The sequence below is a fragment of the Camellia sinensis genome, chromosome 3, assembly GCF_055761805.1.
Source record: "Camellia sinensis isolate YWXY chromosome 3, ASM5576180v1, whole genome shotgun sequence".
Lineage (NCBI taxonomy): Eukaryota > Viridiplantae > Streptophyta > Magnoliopsida > Ericales > Theaceae > Camellia > Camellia sinensis.
Window position 1 is genome coordinate 138,311,404 of NC_138963.1, and position 11,132 is coordinate 138,322,535.

An 11,132-nucleotide genomic window follows, 5' to 3' on the forward strand; every position below is an offset into this window, starting at 1 on the left:
TTTATCATTATAATTATTTAGACAGAATAAAAACATTAAATTTATGCATTCTTTCTATTTTTGTTTTGCTTTATTTTACTTTACTTTCTTTTTTTTTTTTTAATATAATTTTTTTATTTTTTTATTAAGAATCGTTACCTTTTATATAAAGAAAAAATTTGTAAAATGAAATTATTAAATGTAATTTACCCTTTCATTAATTACTTCCCTACACCCCCACCACACCACACCACACCACACCTCTCTTCTCTTCCCCTAATTTTAAAACTCTCTTTTTCTCCATTATTTCTTCTTCTCACCTGCACCATCATCATCATCATCATCATCATCATCATCACCCCTTCCCTCTCTCTCGCGCTCTCTCTCTCTCTCTCTCAAGAAACAATGAAGACCAGAAACGGAGGTAAAGTCTCGGCTAAATGGATCCCTGTTCTCTCCCTCTCCTTCTTCATCCTCGGTATGCTCTTAACAAACAGGTCTCTCTCTCTCTCTCTCATTTTCTTACTACATTTTCAAATTTTAAATTTTGAATTTTGAATTCGATTGGTCTCGTGATAGCAATCTAGGGATTTGCTTATTTGTTCAGTGAGTGTTGTGAAGATTGTTGCTTTGGCTGATGCTGTGTAAGTCTTGTATGTATGTGAATAAATGTATATATGTATAGAGTAGTATATGTATGTATGTATGTACGTATGGAATGATTGTTTTGGTAAGATTGAGAATGATTAGTGGTTGGCAGCTGACGTGGTTGTGGATTTCAGATTGTGGGTTCCCCCTGAATCCGACAATCAGCTTCTATCACGCCATCGACGGGACCAACAGTTGCAGATCATATCCGAGGACTGCACCACTGACAAGAAGGTTTCTCTCATACATCAAAGTTTCAACCTCTACATTCAATTTCAACCACTTTGCTTCTAGCACATATATATATATATATATATATATATATATATATATATATATTTGCATTGTTAATGGTTTTCAACGTCGATTTGCCAGAAACCAGGTCAAGATAAGGATGTAATGGCGGAGGTTTACAAAACCCATAACGCAATTCAGTGAGTTTGAAACTCACTCATCATACTTTGTATTTTTTCTTGTGTGTGTTTACTGGATCAATTGAAGTTTGTATTGATAATTCAGTTTTTTTGGAGGTCTGGCAGATCACTAGACAAGTCGATTTCAACGCTGCAGATGGAGCTGGCTGCTACTCGAAGTTCTCAGGAGATGAGGAGATCTGATGAGTTCACTCACATCTCTGAATTGACTCATGAGGAGGGCTTGCCAAGGAAGAAGGCTTTCATAGTTATTGGAATTAATACTGCTTTTAGTAGTAGGAAGAGGCGTGATTCGGTTAGACAAACTTGGATGCCTCAAGGTGATAATTTGATATTGTCTTTGTGTGTATGTCCTACTATATTTAATTTCATGGCTTTCCCCGACTAGCTTTTTTGGTTTGATTAGGAGAGAGACTTCTTCAATTGGAACAAGAGAAGGGAATTATCATCCGGTTCATGATCGGCCATAGGTAAATCTCTTGTTTGCATTTTCTTACAAGCTGGTTAGCTTAGTATTATTTGAAAACAATAGAAATTCTTTGGGCAATATGGTCTCATTATTAATTTTTTGAATTCCTTGATATGGATTTGTCAAAAGCCGCTCCGGTTTGTGTAACAATAGACATTGTTAAGTAAAAAACTGTATCACTATCACATGAACTGCCTTTAAAAATTAAAATAGAATATCCAGAAAGTTATGAGAATGAACAAGTTTTAGATTATTCTGTGTTTATTGTATTTCCATCGGTGGTCTACAACCATAGTCATAGCACAAGCACAAATAATCTTTACCACTCACTTTCACATCATGTTTTGGCTAGTGAAAAATATGAGTATGCTGCAGGGTAATTTACTTTTATGTGCTGTGATGTTCTTTGATGAGACTAAAAAAAGATAAACTAAATTACCATGAAGATGTTTGTTGGTATATCTAAGAATTGCAGAACTAGTTGGCCAATGAATCAATTGGTCAGGTGAACTAAATCTTAATTGATCTGCATTTCATGTTGGTGTTGGTGGACAAGTACAAGAAGCACTCTCCTGTGGACTTTGATGTCAAATTTATGTAAACCTGCACTAGGAAGGAAACTTTGATCGCTGCTCCATATGGTTGAAATCGTGGTTGGTTTGAATAAGGTGAACTTGTAGTTTTAGGATTTAAGGAGGTTAGGGAAAGTTTGGAGGTTCTTGTAGACAAAACGAGTTGGAATTAACTTGATTTTTAGAATTATAAGTTGTAGAAACTTAAAAGTCTAATAAAATTTACAGGCAGCAATTATTTTGTCGTATGTAGATGCTGTAAATTATAGTCCGTGAAAATTAATTAAAAAATACTTGACCAAACAAGGTTCCAAGGGTTGCCTCGTTTAAAATTCTAAAGTTGTCTCCTCTCTTCTAATTGTGTTCCGCATCTGTTTCTTAACTGGTATGTAAATGCTGTAAACTATTGTCTTAGGAGCCTCAGCATGATCATGTGTAAGAAGACAGTAGTTGAAGAGGATTTTCTCAAAGGTATGAGGCGGACAGTTAAAGTTTGATTTTGCACCTTAAGGGAGGATATTCCCCAGGATTTTAGGTGGATAGTTAAAGTTTGATTTTCACCTTAAGTGTTTTAGTAATGATAAAAGCAGCAAATTTAAGAGAATTTATACTTACCAAAACACAAGAAAATTTATGTTGAATAGCGACAGAATGACCTAAATGCCATAGAGCAAATGTTGGAAAGCCAAGAAACATTGGTGTTAGATGAGATATAATGAAATGAGTTGTAGCCAAAAGAGAATAAAAAATGGAAAAGAGTGAAAGGGATTTATGAGGATATTTGATTGAATGAGCATAAAAAATTGGAAAGACTAGAATCAACATGGGTACTTCTATAAAAATATTGGAGTAGCTTAATGGGTGATACATTGATTGAAATAATTCATGCATGATCATACCCTATAGAAACTTTGATTATTGAACATAATTGATCATGTGACTTTCTGAGTAACTGCTATGAGGAAAGGACACAATTGGGACCAATATATTCTTTTTAGACAATGAAAGCTTCAGTGTGTGAATAATAGACTACTATTGTCGTACTACCATGCTTTAAATAATGTTATTAGATCTTTTATAGAGTCGTTATTAGTCATAAAATATTTTAGTTGGTTAAAAATTTTTAATTTCCAAATTTTGAAGTCATTGTTTTTTGTTGAATTTGGAGAATGTAGCATCCTATGGATTTGCAAATAATCTTCAGTTTTTAGTGGAGAGTTGAGTTATGAGGATTTGAGGTTGTGGTTGTATGAATTTCCCTAAACCTTGTGATGAGGGTGCGACTCTTCTTCCCCCCTTCTTCTCCTCCCCTGTCTGAATTACCCCATAATGCCCTCAAATTGCACATTTTAGCCCCAAAACCCTACCAAACTATTAATTTAAAGTTTAAATTAACCTTAACCCTTTCTCCTACGTATTGGTTTTCAATCTAACCATTAATACCCAAAAATTATTTGTTTTCTAGATTTCAAATAGTCTAATAACATTCATTTGAGAAATAGAGGTCTTTTTATTTTGGGGTTTAGAAAAAGTAGGTCCTAACTCAAACCAACACAGATCCATTCGAATAGGATAATATTATTAAATGGAAGATAATACCTTTTGCTCTTGCTACAATATATTTGCATCATATAGGGCACCTGTGTAGAATTATGCTGAACGCCAATTGTTTTGATTGGTGCAGTGCAACATCTAACAGCATACTAGATCGAGCTATTGATTCAGAAGATTCTCAGCATAAAGACTTCCTCAGGCTGGTAAGGATGCACAGAGCTTTTATGTACAAAAAATATTGTGGACAATTCGCAAATTTTTTTCTCAATCTTGGTGCTCATGAGTGACATTATCTTGCAGGAGCATGTTGAAGGGTATCATGAATTGTCTGCAAAAACCAAAATTTTCTTCTCCACTGCTGTTGCAAAATGGGATGCTGATTTCTATGTCAAAGTGGATGATGATGTCCATGTCAATTTGGGTATACACTGTCTTTTCATTTTCTTTTCTTGTTGTGTTCTTTCTTCCTTTTTTCCCTTTTCACTCTAGCCCATTAGTGAAAATTTTGTCACTACTGTGAAAGTCAACTTTATCTCATGTTTGGCTTCTTCTGTAGGCATGCTGGCTACAACTCTTGCCCGTCATCGATCAAAGCCAAGAGTGTACATTGGCTGTATGAAATCTGGACCTGTTCTTTCTGAAAAGTAATCATATAGCTTTCATATTGATTACTTTTGCATTTTTAATCCCCCCCCCCCCCCCCCCCCCCCCCCGGCGGGCTTTAGTGTGATAATTTTTTCTTTTTACCACTTTTGTACTATTATCTAGGAATGTTAAGTACCATGAACCAGAGTACTGGAAATTTGGAGAGGAAGGGAACAAATACTTCAGACATGCAACTGGGCAGATTTATGCCATCTCAAAGGATCTGGCCACATACATCTCAATTAATCAGTAAGGATCAAGTTTATTTTCTGTCAAACCTCATTCACTATGTCCTGGATTAGCTGACCAGAAGGGTCATGGCCTGAATGGCCATTTCCCTTTAACATTATTCTGAGACAAGCATTATGGATCTTGTGCTTGCATCAGCAACAGTTCTTTCAATTTCAGATTGTGATCTAGGTGGTGAGAAATGGGATGAATATTTTAAATTTTTATGCTTAAATGCATGAAGTGGCAATATTATGACATAATAAAAGAACCCAAATGAAAAAAATTGAAAATTAATATACCAAAATTTGTCATAGTACTGATTGCTGATGTTTCTCAAGTACATTTGCTTAGGAGACTGGATAGTGCATGAGATGATGGGTTAAATTTGTCATCTTTTTACATAATATAATTATAATCTTTTTATTTCTTACAAAGTTAAAACTCCTGTTGATTATCTACAGGCCCATATTGCACAAGTATGCTAATGAAGACGTGTCACTTGGTTCATGGTTTATTGGTCTTGAAGTAGAGCACATTGATGACCGCAATATGTGCTGCAGAACTCCACCAGGTACCCTTTTCCTTTTTTCTTTATTTTTCTTTTTTTTTTCTTCAAATTTTTTTTTTGGTAGTATATTTAGCTACATAACCTTGAGGTTATGGGTTCAAGTCACGAGGACAACTACTTTGCGCACTAAGCAAAAGGTTAGGTGTTTACTCAATCTTTTCTCTCCCAAACACACATTAATGTGTACTAATTGGGCCTCTTTTTTTTTTTCTTTTTTTTTTTAGCTGGATGGTGTTCTGAAAAGCTTGGACCCAAAACAAAATAGCAAACAAACAAACCATGACCCGTGACTGAGTATAGCATTTGTTTTGTCCTGAAGTTCGCCATGAGATGGCTGTGAACAAGAAGCCAGAATTATCCAGTAAATAGTGTTATGAACTTCCAAAGAAAAATGAATTGTGAGTTAAAACCAAGCCAAAACTAACATGTTTGGCTGGGATTGGGCAGTGTAATTTTGGGCCTACCATGCTGTCCCATCCAAGCCAAATACTTAAGTTGGTTTTGACTTACAAAATCACTGATCACTTTCAAAATACGTTATTCAAAAGATTTTCCAACATCTACAAAAACGCAGACACCAGTCCAGTATTTAAGGATATTGTTGGGTATTTCATGTATTACATAGAATGCCTTTTGGTTTGCGGTATCTCTTAACAACTTCTATGTATATTTCTGTCACATTGCAGATTGTGAGTGGAAGGCACAGGCCGGTAATGTATGCATCGCATCATTTGATTGGAGCTGTAGTGGAATTTGCAAATCCGTGGAGAACATCAAATCTGTTCATGAAAAGTGCGGTGAAGGTGATGCAGCTGTTTGGAGTGCTCTAATCTAAAGTAATCCCAGTGGGCTATTTTCTTCAAACCAAGAGATTGAAACCATTCATATTCATCAGCCAACCCGAATTAGGGAGGCAGTTGTCCAAGTTGAGGTAGTTCAGTCCATGCATATGATATAACATATTTTCGAAAACAATATGCCCTTATGAGAAATCATTGAGTTCAGAAGGAATATTCGGTCCATGAGTTTTGTTGGTGCACTGTTTCAAATGGATCGGTGTTGCTGTGGGTATGGGAGAATTGGAAGTGTTTTGTGCAATACTGCGATATTCTTGTTTGTGTATCAGATGATATTTTGAGTATTTAATTATACACAAAGTAATTCTTTTCAAATCAGTGAATGACAATGTAACATTGGAGATGTCTGAAACTTGTGAAAATGTATGTGTAGAGTACATTTTTGTTCAAACATATGACTAGTCCTTTGCCCAAGCATGATTTAATTAACGCATCTTATATCAACTAATACTTTTCATTTTTTTTCATCATACTATATGTGTGTACCATCATTTTCTGGTTCTGCATTGCAGGTAAACAACTGCAATGATTCTAACTAATTCTTGGGTCGTGTAATAATATGAGATTTATTGTGGATTACATGAGATTTACGAGGCTAGGTTTGAATAGGAAATTTCAGGTACTTCTTATTGAGGTTTCTAATAAATTCATTATTTTTCATGTAGTTTTGAAAATTAAAATTACTCCTATGTCTCTTAAAAGGTTGATAGAAATGAGTCGTTTACCTTAGTACCCACTTATCTTAAAGTAAAATTACTTAATTACCCTTCTCATCTTCAATGGCTCTTTCCACATCTATGGTAGTCCTCGAAGCGATTTCGACAATGGTTCAAAAGCTGCATGCATTATTTTCATGGTGAAATTAGGTGTTGGAAAGATGGCATAACTTAGATTATGGAATTAATTAATTGAGCCTAATTCGAGTTGACTTGATTAAAATAGTGGGTCAAAATTTTAGTTGATGCATTTTTGTCATGGTGAAATTAGGTGTTGGAAAGATGGCATGACCTAGATTATGGAATTAATTAATCGAGCCGAATTCGAGTTGACTTGATTAAAATAGTGGGTCAAAATTTTAGTTGATGCATTTTTGTCATGGTGAAATTTGGTGTTTGAAGGATGACATAACCTAAATTATGGAATTTGTTAATTGAGCTAAATTTGAATTGACTTAATTAAAATAGTAAGTCAAAAATTTAGTAGATACATTGTTGTTATGAAATTAGGTGTTGGAAGGATGACTTGATTAATTCATCCTAATTCGAGTTGACTTGATTAACATTGTGAGTCAAAACTTTAGTTGATGTAGAGAGAAAAAATGGTGCAATTGTCATACAATCTACACTATATATGTCAATTTGATTTGATAGTTGACTAATAAGGGAAATATAAAAAAAATTATTTAATTTTATTTGAGGAAGTTTTAGTTATGCGATTGAAAACTGAAGGAATTTATATGAGGGGAATTTGGTGAAAAATCATATTTTATAAATTTGTAATCCAATAGATCCAATGTGTATTCTTATATTCTAATTAGTACTTAGATTTTGAAGAGTTGGCCCAATAGAGCTCATGTTTCATATTTGATACTTTTGTGGACATGAATACCCCATTGTAATATATATTATACAGTATGAGAGAGAGAGAGAGAGAGAGTATATCGTACATGTAGGAGTGAGAGCGAGAAAGATGGTTTATCTCTAATAACTCAAAGAGATCAAATATGTTATAGATTGGTGATGGAGACGATGGTGGACTGGTCGGAGACAATGATAGACTAATGATGGATCATTTTTTTGCCATTGAACGATTAGAACAATCAATTTTAGATATCCCGCATCTATAGGAATGAAAGAAAGGAAGAGAGTTTATCTCTAATAACTCGAGGTCAACTATGGTATATCAGCGATGAAGATAATGGTGGAATCGCCAGAGACGGTGGACAATCATTTTTTTGTTATTGAACAATCAGAACAATTGATTTTTACTTGTTTCAGTTACGTTTTCATCTTTTCATTTCACAACGTAAATATTCACATTAGTATGAATTGATCAAACTGTTAGTTTATTAATGAATGTTCATATATGTTATTTGAACACTTTTTTTTAATTTTTTTTTTTATTTATTGAATGTTAATCTCACAGCGTAGATATTGATGTGAATATACGTTGTGTGTATGTTGTGAAAATTCACAATGTCTGAACATACCATGTGTATGTTATGAACATTCACATTCACATTGTTATGAACATACAATATTGTTATGATGTGGATATTGTTTTATGATATAAATATTCATACTATTACTGAATATTAGGGATAATCCGTGTCTAAAGGCACTCCCAATATAACCTAAGTAAAAACTAAACATATTTGGGGGGAAAAAAATTTGAATGCTATTCGGTATTGTGTATGATTATTCAAAATAAATTAATTTAAACATAGATTTTCAAATTTAATAGGTAATTTACTTTTAAACATTCCATTTACACCAAATATTCAAAAGTACTAACATTTTCATTTTAAAAAAAATGAAATTATGAATATTGAACATACCTAAATGCTAGGTAAATTTTTGGTATACCAAAGTGTAAGAGTTTAAGCCAAAACCAAAATCTGAGTTCTGCAACACAGAGAAGGACACCTGCCAATACTCTACAACATAAAATAAAATAAAAATGCCAAGCACACTAGTCAAACTTTGAAATATAAAAATAATTAAATAACAAATATAATACACCCATATTCTGCAATATAAAAAAAATGAAAATTAGTAAAGCATATCAGTTGGTACTCTGATTACAAAAAAAAAAAAAATTGAAAAATTAATATTTTTTTGTGAAAATAAAAAATCTTCATCATTTATCTCTCTTGGTCAAAATGTAGAAAAATCAATCACAAAACCAACCATGAGAGCTATTGCAACTCATGATGTATAAATCTTATGGATTGTGAGGTTGTGGGTTGTATAGCATCACTATATATGAGATTGAGGACATGTTTGAGGGTTTAAATCTTATAGATTGTGTTGCTCACGTTTTTACCAAATTAAGGTTGAACCAAATTATATTTTTTATCAAATATAACAAAATTAAAAAAAAGCGTAAGAATTGGAGATACATTTCTTCCATAAAAAAAAAAAAAAAAATTATTACAACAAGGATTTGATGGTTTCATAAAATATTAAAAAATAAAATTATTTTTACGAAATATTAAAAAATAAAATTTCACCAAAGATTTGATAATTTCATAAAATAAAATAAGAAATTTTCAAACCTTATAGTTATCAAGCTCATCTAGAAAACAAACATTCCTGAAAATTCCATAACATATTAACTCATTTAATGTTAACATTCATTATTAACCGATAACATTTCAAGAAAGAAACTGGGGAGCTAATAAAAAACTACGAGGGGGAGAGTTCCTAACATCGTGTTTGCTTAAGAAGGAAAATTAAGAAGAACTTGAGTTGTTGACAATCACCTAAAGACACAAGGATAAAATAGAAAGAGAAAATTACTGAAAAGTCCAAGATAAGAAGGGTATAAGATATTAGATTCATTAGATATTTTTTTGTTAGTGAAAGGTTCACCATTTGTGAAATAATTTGGTGAGAAATCCTTTAATTGATTTGCGAGGAAATTTTGTTTTCAATTTTACCCATTTCTTTGTCTGTTGACTTTTCGTTGACTATCTGTTCAAATTTATATCTATCTATTCAAATTTATATCTATTTGTTCAAATTGTTGACTATCTGTTCAACTTTTTCCCCTTATCTGTTCAAATACCTATCCAGATTTTATTATCTGTTCATTTTTTTATATCTGTTGAAATTATTTTAATATATATGTTTTAAATTTTTTTATTTGTGTAAATTAGAGAGAGGAGACAGTGAAGATTATCTATTTAACCAAACTTTTTTTGGGTTGAAATACAAAGCTATTTGTTGAAATTTAGAGAGTGATCCCTTGAAATTCTTATTTGTCTATTTCTTATCAAATCCACTATTTAAAAAATTTATTTGTTCAATTTTTTTTTTCTTATCTGTTAAACATATCTGTCCATGAATCCACTATTTGTTGCAATCCTTTGCTCCCCATATCCACTACCACCACCACCACCACTACTACCACCAAGACTACGACCACAACAACAACATCATCATCTTGCTAATAAACCTTAATAACAACAACAACAACAACAACATGATCTTGCTAATAAACCCTAATATCAAAAATTTCGTCAACGACATGATCTTGCTGATCTAAATGACGGAGACATAGATCTGACCCACACGCGCTTAGATCTAAAGAACAACATGATCTTGAATGGATCACAATCGATTTCAAAGTAACACCAAAGCAACTAAATTAGTATAATCAAAGCAACCAAATGAGGGTTTTAGGGTGGAGAAAAAGGTTTTGTAGAGACAAAGAGAGAGAGAGTTTCATACATGTGTTGGAGGGCTTAGATTAGTATTGAAGGAAATAGATGAGGTGAAGGTCCAAGAGAGAAGCAGAGATGAGATGAGAGAAAAGTTTATACGAGAAAATCAGTAAAAGGTCCGACAATGGTAAAACCAAGCTCGTCGAAGCACTACCACCATCGCCACTGTATGCGACAACGACACTACTGCGTACTGACCGTCAACTCCATTAAAATACTAATATCAAAGTGCTTATTACAGTCCCGGATCAACTCATCGACTCCTCTTTCTCCGACGCCGCCGACAAACTCGCTTGAGCCACCATGGCCCTCGTAACTGTCATCCTCCTCACAGTGTCGCTTCTCCATCGACTCCTTCGCTGATCTCTGTCGTCGCCTTTCTCCACCTTAGATTTGGTTCGTCAAACCTGGTGGAAAGAAGAGAGAGAGCAAAGAAAAGATTAAGAGAGAGCACGATTGAGGATAGTGAAGTTGGGGCTAGGATTTGGGTCTCAGATCGGAGAAGAGAGAGAGAGAGAAAGGATAAAAGAATTTCGATGGCTAGTCTGCTACTACAAAAGGAAACCGATGGTAGTGAAGTGGCGGTGACAACGAAAGGAGATGAGAGGAGATTAAGGTAAAGAGAGAGTTTGAAATGATCAAAAAACTGAAACTATAAATTATTCAACACAGCAGAGATGTACGTATAATATTCCACTCAAATTCACGACAAATCCCAAAGTTTATCT

At 33.5% G+C, this 11,132-nt stretch overlaps 1 protein-coding gene across 5 annotated transcripts; it reads left to right on the plus strand.

Annotated features, from left to right (window-relative positions):
- Positions 1–212: 212 nt before the first annotated feature.
- Positions 213–6,272, plus strand: LOC114265632 (beta-1,3-galactosyltransferase 7). Of its 5 annotated transcripts, none has more exons than XM_028206447.2 (11): positions 213–476; positions 762–861; positions 1,003–1,061; positions 1,167–1,381; positions 1,468–1,531; positions 3,787–3,859; positions 3,957–4,077; positions 4,213–4,300; positions 4,425–4,550; positions 4,994–5,103; positions 5,787–6,272. In XM_028206447.2, exons 1-11 carry the CDS (start codon positions 385–387, stop codon positions 5,933–5,935), a joined length of 1,197 nt encoding a protein of 398 aa, XP_028062248.2. In that variant the 5' UTR covers positions 213–384; the 3' UTR covers positions 5,936–6,272. The 5 variants fall into 5 exon arrangements, with proteins under 5 accessions (XP_028062248.2, XP_028062247.2, XP_028062251.2 ...); XM_028206446.2 differs by having other exon boundaries at positions 221–476; positions 1,158–1,381; XM_028206448.2 differs by lacking the exon at positions 762–861 and having other exon boundaries at positions 300–476; positions 1,158–1,381.
- Positions 6,273–11,132: the final 4,860 nt, after the last annotated feature.